General features: G+C 36.0%; 1 protein-coding gene across 1 annotated transcript in view; it reads left to right on the forward strand.

Moving 5' to 3' along the window:
• LOC148948779 (protein nervous wreck-like) overlaps positions 1–16,141 on the forward strand; it is a 30,407-nt gene that overhangs the window by 12,767 nt on the left and 1,499 nt on the right. The window contains exons 4-6 of the mRNA XM_089095014.1: positions 2,118–2,240; positions 8,018–8,263; positions 9,564–9,641. Coding sequence (XP_088951140.1) covers positions 2,118–2,240; positions 8,018–8,263; positions 9,564–9,641 — 447 coding nt within the window. The remainder of the gene's footprint in view (positions 1–2,117; positions 2,241–8,017; positions 8,264–9,563; positions 9,642–16,141) is intronic.

The following is a 16,141-nucleotide window of genomic DNA, read 5'->3' on the forward strand; positions in this document are numbered from 1 at the left end:
GGCGGGGGGGGGGAACAAATATATTTCTTTTTTTCCACTGCATTTAGGTTCACTTATTCCAATACCTTAAGGATATATATTTCAAGCAGGTCATTTTGTCCCAGAAAACGGTTCCTGAAAGCTTTGAGTCAATTGTACACGAAAGATCAAGTCCCCCCCACTTCTTATAGTCAAACCAATGGGTAAACAATTGGTACTTTGCATACTTTACGGCCTTGACGTTGGGGGCTTTATGAGTATTGTAATCCCTCGAGACGTATATTTTCCATACCCCTCGAGAAATATTTATTCCATATATTTTATCTATAAATATTATGCTTATATATTAAATATCCATTATACGAAAATCAAACAGTTCGTGGTAATGAACTGTAATTCGGCCCAACAGTAACAGAAATGATAACAATAGGAAATCTGATAACAATAGATGCAAAAAGAATTGGCATAAATAGAATATGCTGATTCTAAATATATAAAACTCGTTAAGTTTGATGTTACCCATCAAAAGCTACGAGCCTGAAAAATTTGCCTGATTTTTGAAAAAAGGGGGAAACATCCACAAAATTTAAAGAAATCTTAATAAAAATCGCACCGTGATATTCAGCGTATCAGAGAATCCTACTGTAGAGGTTTCAAGCTCCCATCTGCAGAAATGTGGAATTTTGTGTATGGATCCTATGATGGTTAAACCCTTAAAATGTTTAAGGGTCCTAAAAGATCGAGAGAGGAGTGATTTAAAAGGAAATTAAAAGTTCTAGTGCCTCTTTTAAGTAACCTAAAAGATCGGAAGGCCACTAGCCTGCCTCCAACGCCACTTTTTTCCTCAAAATTTTGAGATAGCGTTTTTTTTTTCAGCATAGTTGAAAGGTCAAACAACTATGCCTCTGGGGGTGGCATAGCCCCCCGCAGTCCCTGGGGAAAGGGCTGTGTGTTATGAAATTGGCCCATTGTTTACATATAGTATTTTTCATTGGGAATTATCCATGTATTTTTTAGGGATAGGGAATTTTCTGCGGGAGAGTTTTTCCCGAGGAGATTTTTCTGTGGGGAGGGAAGTTTCCGGGTGTGAACTTTCAAGGGAAAATTTTACATGAAGGAATTTGCTAGAATTCCTATACAAAATTCTTATTATTTGTCTTACTCTCTCTTTGGTGAGTCAATCTTACATTTGGAGATAATCTGGGGAAATTGTCTTGGGAAAAATTTCAAAGGGCGTAGGAACTGTCTATGGGATTTTCCCGTGACGGGGATTATCTGCGGGTGAAACTCCACATGGGAGAATTTTCCTCGGTAGAAATTCTCCTTGGGAAAATTTTCTACGGAGGGGGAATTTCAGGCATGATTTGAAAAATGTTCAGAAATTAAATGGAAAACAAGTCTTTATTCAAATGAAAGTTTTCAAATTTTCCAGGCAGAATTGGCTGCAAGAAAATTTTTAGGAGGAATTTTCAGCGTGGATAGAATTGTTCAGGGGGAATTTTACGGGAGGAGGAGGTTCTTTCTGTGGAGAAATTTTTGTGGGGGAGATTTCTCATGGAGTAGAGGCGGATTTCCCGACATTATTTGGCAAAGGATCAGGAATTAAATGAAAAAAAAATCAACTGACAGTAAGGAGCGATATTAAAACTTAAAACGAACAAGGATTTTTCCGTATATTAGGCGGTGCTATTTCCTCAATACCTTGCTCTTTACGTCAAAGGTTGATTTTTTTTTTTTTTTTTTTTTTTTTTTTTTTTTTTTTTTTTTTTTTGTCTGAATTCTTTAAGAATGATTCTTGAACCATAAACGCAGTTTCATTAGAATTAATAGCTTTTTTAAATTAATAAAACAAACTTTAGCATGAAGAGTGAGGTATTGAGGAGGGAGAATCTCCCCTCATATACGGAATAATTTCTGTTCGGTTTAAGTTCTAATGTTGCTCCTTACTTTCAGTCGTTTTTTTTTAATAGCATATGAATGACTTATGGTTCTTCCCTTAGGCAGCGCTACGGCATCTGATATAATCTTAGATATGGAGAATAAGGGCACAAACATATTTTTATCTTTACTAATAAAGCTATTAAGTTTTCCCATATGACAAAGTACTACTAATTGGCCATTCTTTTTAACCTTCATAGATGCTTGAAGCCAACGTCTACGAGAAGGTCAGAGATTATTTTTCCCTTCTTGCACGTACTGAATTGATTACTTGGAGTGCAGCGAATTCATCCTACACAAAAATTCGGGATCAGACTTCATCGGTAAGTGTATTTGTTTCCCCTAATTGTCACAGTTTGATGATTTTTCCCCAGAAGACCCGTCAAGTGTAATAAGGTTTTGATTATACCGACTTTTCTTCTTCACCGATTCTTGTTGACAGGGTCTCCTGCTAAAGTCCATCGTATGGGAAACTTCTTTTTTTAACCTGACTGAAGATATAAGATATCACCTAGGTGTGAACTAAAGTTTTGAACTCTTTTCTCCTTAAGATTTAAATGTTTATTTAAACGTTTACTAAGATTTAGATTTACTTAAGCGTTACTTTTGGTTGTACATGGTTGTATTGGTTGTATATTTGATGCATTGTATGAAATGGTAGAACAAGTTGGTATTACAATATCAATAGAAGGTCTGATATTTGATTCTTAATAGTGTTTCATAATTGAAATCAATAGGAAGGGTGTGGGATCTGCTGTGGTTTTTGAAGGATGACTCTTTCATTATATTATACAACGTTAATCTCACTACATTATTAGATTCAATTTACCTTTTGGCTTGATAAAAATATTCATGCTTATCATGACTTATTTTTTACAAACTCTCTTCACGACCACCGACAATTATAAAATCATTTGTATCAACGACAATAGGAGCCTAGTTGCTCTGATGTGCTCTTTTTCGATTATTTTCAAATTCAAGAAGGAACTGATACTACTAAATATCCGCTTCCACAAAATTGTTACAATGTTGAAGTCTATTAGGATCCACACACTGGCGAACAGTCCTCTTACTTCCTACCATATTGTTAGCTTCAGCTTAGATTAGGTACCAAAAATATCCATTCATAATAGGTACATTTTGGAATCTCGTTCGAGTCGAATTTGGTCTTCATTGGATTTTTTTTTTTTTGGCTACTTGTTCTAACCTCTCTAAGGATGGAACTTTTTGAATCCTGAAGACATTTCCAAACAATATAAACCCTTCTTTTATAAAATACGTACTGGGTGGGGTCAAGCCATATCTTTTTGTGGGTAAACTCTATTCATAAGTCCTGCGGAAATGGTCTTCAGATTGCTGGATTGATTTCCTGTTTTTAATTTATAAAAGAAAGGGGAATGCCTTTCCATAAACCAAAATTACTGCCTTCAACATTATGAATCAGTTGAGACCTTTCTCTGTTCATAATTAAATTAAAAAAAAAAAAATCAAACGAAAGTAAGGATCAAATGAAAGTAATCCCTCGCTCTCCACACTATAGTTTTTTAGTACTAAAAAAAGCTTCTCATTTGAATTAAAGGGCTCTTGTGTTTCAGTAGCCGTTCTTTAAGAATTGGGACATATTGCCAAGCTTCAGCGTGAAGAGTGAGATATGGAGAAGAGGCATCTCCCTCACAAGACACACAAAAAAATGTGGTTCACATGATTCGGGAGACTCACAATGGCTTATCATTTGTTTAGATTCACTTTTTTTCTTATGCTCTCGCTATTTTTTAAATGATTTTTTATACAAAAATTCCCTTGGCTTTGTTCGAGAAAACGATATTAGCAACTTTAATAAAATTCATATAAGCTTGTAAATATTTTTAAGCCGAACAATTTGTTTAGACAGTTTATGTTGATTTTACTCAATTAAAGCCCTTTTTATCCTTTGTTTTGTTGTTGTTGTTTTTTCGCTGCAATCGATTTGGAGTTACGGAGCCCTCAAGTTGAACAAGGGTTGTTTAATTTTCGGATCAGTGTTTCAATTAACAGGCGTTGTGTCTTGCGCATGATCAAACAGTTCGTGGTAACGAACTGTAAGTAAGGAGCGACCCGGCTCAATGGTAACCGAAACTCTAGAAAACGGGTTATTGATACCAATAGATATATCAAAAGAATTAGATTTCAATGCTAATTTCAAATATATAACTTTCATCAAGTTTAATCCTACCCATCAAAAGTTACGCGCCTGAGAAAATTTGGCTGATTTTCAAAAAAAGGGGGAAAGAGACTCTAAAAGCTATACAACCTTAATGAAAGTCACACAATCATATTCAAAGTAACAGAGAACTCTACTGTATAGTTTTCAAGCTCCTATGTGCAAAAATGTTGAATTTTACATTTTTTGCCAGAAGAAAGATCATGGATGCGTGTTTATTTGTTTTTTGTTTGTTTGTTTGTTTGTTTTTTTTCCCCAGGGGTGATCGTATCGACTCAGTGGTCCTATAATATCGTGGGCCGGCTCATTGGAACGGAAATTAAAAGTTCTAGTGCCCTTTTAAAGTGACCAAAAAAAATGGAGGGCAACTAGGCCCCCTCCCACGCTTATTTTTTTCCCAAAGTCACCCGAACCAAATTTTGAGATAGCCATTTTGTTCAGCATGGTTAAAAATAGAATAAATATGTCTTTTAGGATTACTTAATCCCCCGAAGTTGTCAGAGGGAGGGCCAAAAGTTATGAACTTTACCCAATGTTAACATATAGTATTGGTTATTGGGAAGTATACAGAAGTTTTCAGGAGGTTTTTTTTCTGGTTGGGGGTGGGAAGGGGGGGTCGGTGGTTATGTAGAAGGATCTGTTCATGAAGGACGTTTTCATGGGGGAAGGGAAATTGCCAAGAAGGGGGCGCCGGACTTGCCAGCATTATTTATTGGTTATTGGGAAGTATACAACCATTTTCAGGAAGGATTTTTTCTGGGGGGGGGGCTAGAGGAGGGGGTTACTCTGGAGAATATTTCCGTGGAGGATGTTTATGTGGGGTAAGGGACATTTCGAGGAAGGGGGCGCCGGATTTCCGAGCATTATTTAAGAAACGATCAGAAATTAAATAAAAAAAAACAAGTTTTTTCAACTGAAATGTAAGAAGGAATATTAGAACTTAAAACGAACAGAAATTATAACGTATGTGAGGGGGTTCTCCCCAAGTCAGTACCTCGCTCTTTACGCTACAGTTTTTTTAGTGCTTTCAAAAGAGCTATCTATTCTAATTAAACGGCCTTTGTGATTCAGGGGTTTCTGAATCAAATTTTTTTTTTAACTTTTAAAGTAAAGAGCGTGGTATTGACTAAGGGGAGAACCCCTTCATATAAGTAATAACATATACGTAATAAAAAAAAACAATAAAAAAACAAGCGATACGGCTCAATAGTAATCGAAACTTTTAAAAACGAAATTTTGATGTCAATAAATGTATCAAAAGAATGTGTTTATAATGCTGATCCTAAATATATAAATTTTATTAAGTTTAGTATTACTCATCAAAGGCTACGAGCCTGAGAAAATTTACTCGATTTTTTAAAGAGGGGGAAACATCCCCTACAAGTGAAAGAATTTTAATGAAAATCACACCGTCAGATTCAGCGTATCAGAAAACCCTATTACATAGGTTTCAAGCTCATATCTGCAAAAATCTGCAACTTTGTATTTTTTGCCAGAAGAAAAATATACGAATATAGAAGTTAGTTACGTAAGTTAATTTGTAAAGACATCCATTTAGCAAAAGAAAAGTAAAATTTTTATACAAATAAAAGCTGCATTAACTAAAAAACGATCAGAAATTAAATAAAAAAAACAAGTTTTTTAAACTGAAAGTAAGGAGCGACATTAAAACTTAAAACGAACAGAAATTATTCCGTATATGAAAGGGGCTGTCCCCTCCTCAACGCCTCGCTCTTTACGCTAAAGTTTTTTATTGTTTTAAAAAATAAAGTCGTGAGACAGAGTCAAACTTTAGCATAAAGAGCGAGGCGTTGAGGAGGGGACAGCCCCTTTCATATACAGAATAATTTCTGTTCGTTTTAAGTTTTAATGTCGCTCCTTACTTTCAGTTAAAAGAACTTGTTTTTTTTATTTAATATCACTAAAATTCGATAAACATCCTGTATGCCGTAGTGTAAAAGCAATCGCAATATATCAAGGAATTAAGCTGGCTCTATCCAAAAGATTGAAAACTTTTTGAGTTATGGGGACAAAGCACAGAGGACCTGGTTTGATTAATGCGCAAAAGGGCAGGAAAAATTAAAACAAACATACGTGAGACGTGGAAAACTAAGACTTCCAAAGTATTTGCTAGACTTGGAGGAATTATCTATGCAAGAGGAAACCATTATAGAACCATCGAGACTAAAAACGGTACTTGTCTAGAATCAGGTAAGTGCACAATAAAAGACAGCATTGAGATGTCAAACATGCTATTGATAAACAGGTTTCCGCTGACTACTGACGTATAAACAAAAGGTTTCTCACTTCGGGAACTACATTTAAACTTTAGTTTTTTTGGGGTCTAGGGGGAGTAAAATGTACCTAGGTTGGGTTATGTTAGGTTAGGTTACGTATTTAATATATGTTATGCTTTATCCCCCCCCCTTATGTGCAAACATATAGCCCAAATTCGTTTCTGAACTATTTTATTTTTAACCTATTTTGTTTTATTTCATTTGCATTAACGAAACTTCACTTATCGCGCACTTACCGGATTCTAGACAAGTACCCTAAAAACAATAATAGCTGGCTGCAATTTAACATCTGAAATCTTGAACAGCGCTCGTTGGATAGTCAATTTGCCTTATTTTCTGAAGAACTACGAAGATCTTGTAATCAAACATATGTATGTACGAATTTCTAATTTTACGGAAAAATAATATGGTTTCCCAGTCCTGACTCCAAAGATGATTACATTTACCACCACCCCCTCCCCCAAAAAACAAAAACAACAAAAAAAAAAACAAACAAACAAAACAAAGAATTGTCGAGGTTCAGAATAATTTAACGCTTGTGTTGGAGTGCTATTTTGGGGGTATTTCCCGTCCTAGATTTGAAACTGCTGTTTTTAAGTATTCTTACTGAGAAAAAAAAAAAATTCTGTACTGGTATGATATATCCTCGACCTAATATTCTTCATCTAAGTAGAACCTGTTTCTGACGCTCAATCCTAAAGAAATTAAATTTAAAAAAAACAAGTTTTTTTAACTGAAAGTAAAGAGCAACATTAAAACTTAAAACGAACAGAGATTATTCTGTGTATGAAAGGGGCTGTCCCTCCTCAACGCCTTGCTCTTTCCGCTAAAGTTTTTTATTGTTCTTTATCCCTGAGAAGGTCACATAGTCCCAAATTGCATCGATAAAAATTCATGATATAAATTTTGACCGGAAATGTCGGAATGTTTGACCGGACTATGTGTCAACATTTAATGTTTCGTAAGAATGTATTTTATTAGAAAGACAGATGTGCTCCTTGTTGCTGACATCAGAGTCATAAGGATATTTTCCAGCTGTATGATCGGAGGGGTCAAGATGAAGTCCTCGGGCCTGAGCTCCAGGAGCCTCTTGGACCCCAGATTCTCTAATGCAAGTATTTACAACTCTTTTGATTCACAACTATTTTGGGATTAAGTTGGAAATGGTCCTACACGATCGTTTCGATGATTGGGTTCTACACGATGATTTTGATTCATCCTACGCGAATGGTTCCAAATCATAACGTATAAAGAAGGTATTTTACAAACAGTAGTTGATTTTCATCAAAAATAATATTTTAGAGTTTGAAGTTATTTAGATGTATTTTTATTATATGCAAATGAGATTAAATTGAAAATAAACATATTGTGCGTACTGTTCTTAACTTTTGATGACAAAGTTAAAATTAAATACAACTTAAACTTCAGAAAACATTTTCTTTGCAGAATCAGCATTTTCGTAACAATTAAAATAATTTTATTGGGGAGGTGAAATGTCAATTTTAATAAGAAGCCTTTATAACTAATTTTTTATCCACTCTTTTTAATGGACTTAATAATCGTAATTCTCAATTTATACAGTCTTAATGTGTTTTTAATTTAGATGAGTAAGGAGCACAGTATCAGTTGCTATATGGCATGTTATCCTGTACTTAAGCAACATATCACCTATGAATTCGAGCCAGTGGAAGATGATCCGGTACGAGGGATTTTGAAGGATTCAGGCACAATGGATGTCTGGAAAGAAGCAGAGAAGTGGGTCACCTGCTTCATTAAGGAAAAACGAAAGCTGTCAAAACTCCAGCAGAAGATTGAAAATTTAACCCTGCTTAAAGAAGCTGGAAATAAAGTAAGATACAAGTTTTAAAAAAACGTCATAAATTTTTTAATTTTATTTAATGCTGCAATTAAAGCTTTTTGTGGAAAACTTCTTCTTCTAAGGGTTAAATAGAAAAATCTTTAAAAAAATTAATGACGTGGTTTCAACTTTGTATACAACACATAAAACTATGCTGTCTGCAAGTCAGATTTGAGCTGAAAGTACTGAAACATCTTTGCCTGTCATTGCTAGTGCCTGACCCACTTCTTCTGAATAAAAGCACCCAGAGGAATCTTTTCCTCCTCTGAGTTAATAAAAGAAAACGATTGTGATAGACCTTTTTGTTTATAACTTGACGATGTTTTGTTTTCATTATTGCTGATTACAGATTAAATCCTTGAAAAGTATTATAATATTTAATAAGCTTTTTTTTAATTCGAAATAAAACTGTATGTGAGTTGGAAGGGATAAAGTTTGACCCCCCCCCCTCCTTAACTAAAAGGAACAGAAGAAAGGGAACCATATTTGCAGTTGAATCCCTCCTCCAAGAAAGATGTTTATCCCGCCAACTCTACCATTGATTCAAAGGTATGTTTGTGAAACCCCATAGGTATTGAACATCAACTTATTACACCGTACTGATAGATCATATTGTAATTCTATTGATTATATTGTGCTGATAGATTCTATAGTAATTCGTACTGCTAATAGCATCATGGGCGCCCATAAGCTGAATTCCAGGGGGGGGCAAACCTCATCTAAATGGCACTTTTAATGCTATATAATAGAAATCTCAGAACAAAAATATAAAAATTAGGCAGCATCATTCAACCAGGGGGGGGGGGGAGCCCCCCTGCCCCCCCATATGGGCACCCATGAATAGCATTACTAAATGAGTAAATTGAGTCATTGAAATAAAAGATCATACTAAGTTGGTTAAAACCTTTTAATTCCTTTTTGGAGTAAAAACTCAATGAAAAATGTGTGTGATGACTCTTTGTTCAACTTAATTATGTAGTAAATTTGGAGAAAACCATTCTTGATTCCACTGAATTGATACTGAGTGATACCTCACTTTTAGCTGTCTTTCAGTTGCACTATGAAAAATCTTATTACCTGTGTGACAACACTTGAAGATTAAAGTATGTGTGATTCTTATTGAATTTCAGCTCTTTCATTAAGCTTTTTTTTCAAATATCAAAACTAAATATTTTTGCTAAGCTTTATTTAATTAGTTATTTTAGTGTTTTACTGTTATCAGTAACTATTGGTTTTATTTTTCTGTGCACAGTATTGTAAGACAAAAACTCATGATTTTTGTAATTTTTAGGTGGATCCTAGTGATGCTAGTGGAGTAGATTTGGATACTAAAATTGAGGAAGCTAGGAACGAAATTAGAAAATGTCAGGTAACTTGCTTAAATTTTTCCTTGTTTTGTATATTACGTCTTAATCTTCAATGATACCTGAAGCGTTAATTTTCAAACTTACTTGAATTCATATATTCACTGTCTTTCAGAATTACCAAAGAACTACCAACAGTAACCTTGGGTTCCCACTGATGCGATTTTACGCAAAAACGGCTGTTTTGTGTGATCCGTCAAGTTTCCTCCGTTTTTTGCTGCAAGTTTCTGCGTCACAACGGTTCAACTGCTGCGTTGAAATATTTCTACTGAGTCGTTGAAAATAGCATCCGTTATTTTAAATTCAAATCATTGTAGAGCCATAATTTGCAAGTGACTGAGAAACTAAACATGTTATAGATAAGACTTATATTTTTCATTAGGCATAGTTACCCAAGGCTATTATAGGTTAGCCCTTTGAATCTTTTCTTGGTTTCTAGAATTTGATTTGGCCTATTATTATGCATAGGTTTTTTAAATATAACATAGTATATTTGCGATTCAACGGCTATAGTGAACCGTTTCTGTGTGAACATTTTTGTGAATTTCCCGCATCCGCTATCCATGAGCCGTTTTTCGTGAAAAAAAAATCGCACCAGTGGGAACATTACAAAGGTAATGCGGTATTGCGACATTTGATCTCCGACAAGCTATTTTCATGAAAAACGTTTTTCTGGGATGCTCGGTTTTTCTGTCCACGTTTGCTCTAAGAAGTTTAGTTTAAATTGAACTATAATCGTGCCAGGATGGCCAAGAAAAAAAAATTCTGGTTAATTTGAGAATTTGAAAGTTCCTTCAGTGCTATAAAAGTTTACTTCACAGATGTTTACACGGACACAGTTTTGTTTCTATAAAATGATGTCTTTTAGTTTAGATAGATTAATTTTCTAGGCTTTTGCATTGTGTGTTTTTAGTTGTCGTAGAAACATTAGTCACTCTCGAATTTATTTAAATGCTTGTATAGCGTTGATTGTGATCAGGTTTCAAATATTTTTTAACTAAGTTAAGTGTTATAATTTTTAAAATGGTATCTTTTCACAATTATCTACTCCTTACGTTATCTGCTTTTCTTAAGTCAATATTCCATCCCTGCTTAACCACGTTCAGCCACATTTGGCTTTTTTTTGTAAGGAATCACTGTTAATAAATATTATTCTGTACTATATGGCATGTTTAGGACATGTCAGTAAAAACTAGGGGAAGGTATGCGTCGGTTACATTCTTGATGGAGTTCGCCATCACTGCCATGCCTAAACGTTGTATCTATTGTTCTCGAACACACGCCTGAAAGCTCCCACCCTTCCCTGCTCTAGTGCCTTCACTAATTCTGGACATCTCTTTACACACAGAATTAATCAACCTACTTAGTCTATGTCCCAATAAAACTATCCGTTGAACACTCCTAATTTAACCTTTTCTATGAATGTTTACAATTTGTATTAATGGAATTTCGCTAAAACCATAAACACGCCCCCCTCTCCCCTGCAAGTCACTCTGAGCTGCTTTTCAGTTACAATCTCGTTGGGGCAACTCCTTCATCAAGCCTTATCACTAAACCTTCCAAAAAATTAACACCGTCAATAACTTAGATAGCTAAGTTCAGTTATTCGGTTTTTTTAATGGCATTCAATAGTATTTGTTTTTATTTGTTTTTTTGTTTGAAAATAAATTTGTGTTTTGTCTAATCAGTATCCTACTAGGTTTGTTCTATCCTTAAATGTGGATGTTCCAAATGCTCTATTTGTTTTCTATCCTTCATTCTATCTTAAAAAAAAAATGTCACCAGCATGTTAAAAAAACAGCATAGCTGTTATACTGCGTCCTTCTTGTTTGTCACTCTACCTTGTCAGGATTGAAGCTAGTGTTGACTGTTTTGTAAGTTGTAAGTTACAATATTCTTTCAAAAATGTGATCACTAAAACTTAATGCTTTAGAATGGTCTATAAAATTTCGTATAAATTTTCTTCTACCATTCATACAATTTTTTCAATAAAATAGCAACCTATATAGAAAAAGGAGGAGCTGCCGATGGCACCAGAGTAGAGGTGACCCTAAAGCCCCCACGGGGCACCCTGGCTGCCACCTATAACTTTTTTGCACCCCAAATAAGGGTAGAGTATCCCAAGGGAGAACACGTGGTTAATGAGGTCAATGACCTAAATTTCCAGAGGTCGATGTTGTTGTTGTTTCCGAGGCAATTGTCAAGGTCAATGTTGTTGTTGTTGTTGTAAGTGCACGCTCTCAGCGAATGTTATGATCCAGAAATAGTATTTGTTGTTGTTTTGGACATGTACATGCTCTCAGCGAATGTCAAACACCTGTGCTGTCGACCTCAATTCACCTATCGTGAATCAATAATTCCCCTTAGAAACAACAAATTAATTTCCCCTTTCTTGACAGATCAATCAACCAATCACATCATCTGTCAGACTTTATAAATTTTTGCATAGAAACGATTCTCCAGGAATAGATCCAAGTCATTAATGTCTTTGCCTCGGAAACAACTCTTTTGGTCGAACTCCAAAGGATATTAATAGCCAAAGGCCATGGAAACAATTCTCCAAGAAACATCTTAGAGATGAATTGTTTTAGCGCGGGAATAAGGTTTCTTATTAATTTGAAATGCATTAGCGCAGAGATGCCAAAAACAAAAGGAACACGCTTAATTACGTTTAGGGATTATTTGGGCAAAACTGTTTTAGACAGGTTATGGAACTATTTCGGCGAAACAGTTAGAGACATTTTAAAAGATGATTTTTGAAGAGATTTTAGAAGAGAATTTAATGGTGAAACTCTGTGGTCGTTAAAATACACAAGTTTCATTTGAACAGTGTTGTGAGGTCCTCTAACCCAACCCCAAAGGGTTCCAATCCTCCTACCCCAACCCCGAAGGAAGCCCCCGGTCCTCAAAGGCCCCCAAGCTCCCAAAGGGCCACCGGCGCCCCCAAAGGCCCACCCAGACCCCCAAAGGCCATCCCCGGCCCCCCAAAGGCCCATCGAGCTGCCAAAGGACCAACGGGGTCCCAAAGGCCCTCCACCGGTCCCCAAATGTCCTCCAGGCCCCCAACTGTCCCCCCGAACCCCCAAAGGCCCTCCTGTGCCCCAAAGGACCTCCCTGTGCCCCCAAAGGCCCACCCCTGGTCCTCAAAGGGCCCCCGGACCCGAGAAGCGCCTCCAGGATGCGCCTTTGGCCAGGAAAGCGCCGCAGGATGTGCCGCAGGGATGCGCCGCGGGTCAGGAAAGTGCCGCGGGGGATGCGCCGCAGGGAGGCACCGCAGGAAAGTGCCGCAGGATGCGCCGCAGGGATGCGCCACAAAAAAAAGTAAACTAAAAAGTAAAAATTTCGAAATGTTATCCCCCAAACGCCCTCCTCAGTCCCCCAAAGGCCCTCCCCTGGTCCTCAAAGGTCCCCCGGGCTTCCAAAGGGCCAACCGGCCCCCAAGGGTCCCCCGGGCCCCCAAAGGTCCTCCCCCGGTCCCCAAAGGTCCACTGGGCTCCCCAAGGCCCTCCCCCGGTCCCCAAAGGTCCCCCGGGCTCCCAAAAGACCCCACAATCCTCAAGGGCCCCCGGATCCCCAAACGCCCTCCCTGGGCCCCAAAGGTCCTCCCCCGGTCCCCATACATGCACAAAAAAACTTACACACACACAAAAAATTACACACACACAAGAAAACTTACACACACACACAAAAACTTACACACAAAAACCAAAAAATAAACAAACACTCAAACAAAAACACACACACACACAAAAACTACCAAAAAAACACCACAAATAACACCAGTACTCATTATCCCTAAAAAAAAAAATAACACACATTATTACATGCAAAAAAAAAAATACACACACACACACACAAAACTTACACACACACACACACACGAACACTCACCAACACACGACAAAAAATAACCACACAAAAAAAAAAACACACAAAAAAAAAAAAAAAACAACAAATACACATGAACACACAAAAAAACTAAAACACACACACAAACACAAAAAATTACAAACACACACACACAGAAAAAAAACTAAACAACAAACACAAGAAAACTCACACAAACACGAAAAAAATGACACAAAAACAAAATTACACACACACACACACAAACAAACAAACACAAAACAACAAAAAAAAACTAAAAAAAAAAAAAACTTAAACAAACACACACAAACACACAAACTAACACACACACACAAAAAACTTACAACCACACACAAAAGCTTAGACACACAAAAACTCACACACACACACACAAAAACTTACACAAACACTAAAAAAAAAACATTAACACAAAAAAGTAAATGAAAACAAAAAATTACACACACACAAAAACTTAAAAACACGCACAAAAAATTACACACACACACAAAAACTTACACACACACACACATGAACAAATACACACCAAAGAACACAATTAACCACAAACGCCAAAACTTACACACACACACACACAAAAACTCACACACACACACACACAAACAAACTTACACATGCACACGAAAACTTACATGCACACAAAAACTTACATGCACACAAAAACTTACACACACACACACACACACAAAACTTACACACACACACACACGAAAACTCACACACACACGCCAAAACTTACACACACACAAAAACTTACACACACACACACACACACACAAACACACACACAAACAAACACACACAAACAAACTTAAAAATTAAAAAAAAAAAACTCACACATACACGCAAAAAAACATACACATACAAACACAATCACACAAACAAACACACACACACCCGAAAACTTACACACACACGCAAAAACTTACACACACAAAAACTTACACACACACACACACACACAAAAATTTACACATGCACACAAAAACTTACATGCACACAAAAAATTAAATTAACACAAAAAATTACACACACACACACACACACACAAAACTTCCTCCTAAAAAAACAAGAAAACAAACACACACATGTACAAAAATACACACACACACACACATACACACACACACACACACACACAAAAACTTACACATGAACACAAAAAACTCACACACACACGCACAAAAACTTACACACACACACACTCACAAAACTCACACATACACACACGAAAACTTACACACACACGCCAAAAATTACACACACACAAAAACTAACACATGCACACGCCAAAACTTACACACACACACACGAAATAATACACACACACACACGAAAACTAAAACACACAAGCAACAAATTACACACACACACACACACACAAACTTACACACACACACACACACAAAAACTAAAAAAAGTAAACGAAAAAATACATTCTAAAGTAAAATAACTAGATAAAAAAAAATTACACACACAAAAAAAATAAAAAAACTTACAAATGCAAGCACAACCTCCCACTACCAAACAAACAAGTAAGAAAACTCAACCTACCAAAAACAAAATTACACACACACACACACACACACATAAACAAAAACTAAAAAAAGAAAACAAAAAAAACTCACAAAAACCCGCACTAATACTTACAAACAAGAAAACAAAAACACAAGAAAACAACACAAAAACAAGAAAAAAAAAACACACACGCAAAAACAAAAACAAACCAAAAAGTACACACATACACACACACAAACTTACACACACACAAAAAACTTACACACAAAAAAACTTACACACACACACACACACACACACACACACACACAAACACACAAAAAACTTAGATCCAAACGAAAACTAATCGTAACAAACAAAATTACACACACACACAAAAACTTACACCCACATGAACAAAATTAAATGAAAAATAAAAAATTAATTCTATCACACAAATACACACACACAAAAACTTACACACACTCAAACAAAAATACACACACACACAAAAACTTACACACACACACACGAACAAATACACACACACGAACACAAATAACCACAAACAACCACACTTAAAAAACCAAAAAAACAAAAAAAAAAACAAAAACACTAAAAGCCATCCACAAGACAAATGACATGAGCACACACAAATCTCAAAACAAAAAATATCTCTTACACACACACGAAAAAAATTTCACACACAAAATCTTAGACACAAAAACACATACACACACACACACACAAAAACTTACACAAACATTAAAAAAAATACACACACACACACAAAAACTTACACACACACACACACACACACAAAAACTTACACACAGACGCAAGAACATAAACACAAACACACACAAAACATACACACACACACGAAAACAAACACACACACAAAAACTTACACACACGCACAAAAACTCACACACACACACAAAAACTTAAACCCAAACACAATAGAACCATTACGCACACACACGAAATCTTAAAAGAACAAAAACAATCTAATACACACACACAAAAACTTACACACACACACACACACACAAAAACTTACACATGCACATAAAAACTAACACACACATAAGAACTTACATGCACACAAAAACTTACACAC

This window comes from Artemia sp. Qi Xiang Cuo, chromosome 9 (assembly GCF_049724085.1).
Source record: "Artemia sp. Qi Xiang Cuo chromosome 9, ASM4972408v1, whole genome shotgun sequence".
NCBI classification, from domain to species: Eukaryota; Metazoa; Arthropoda; class Branchiopoda; order Anostraca; family Artemiidae; genus Artemia; species Artemia sp. Qi Xiang Cuo.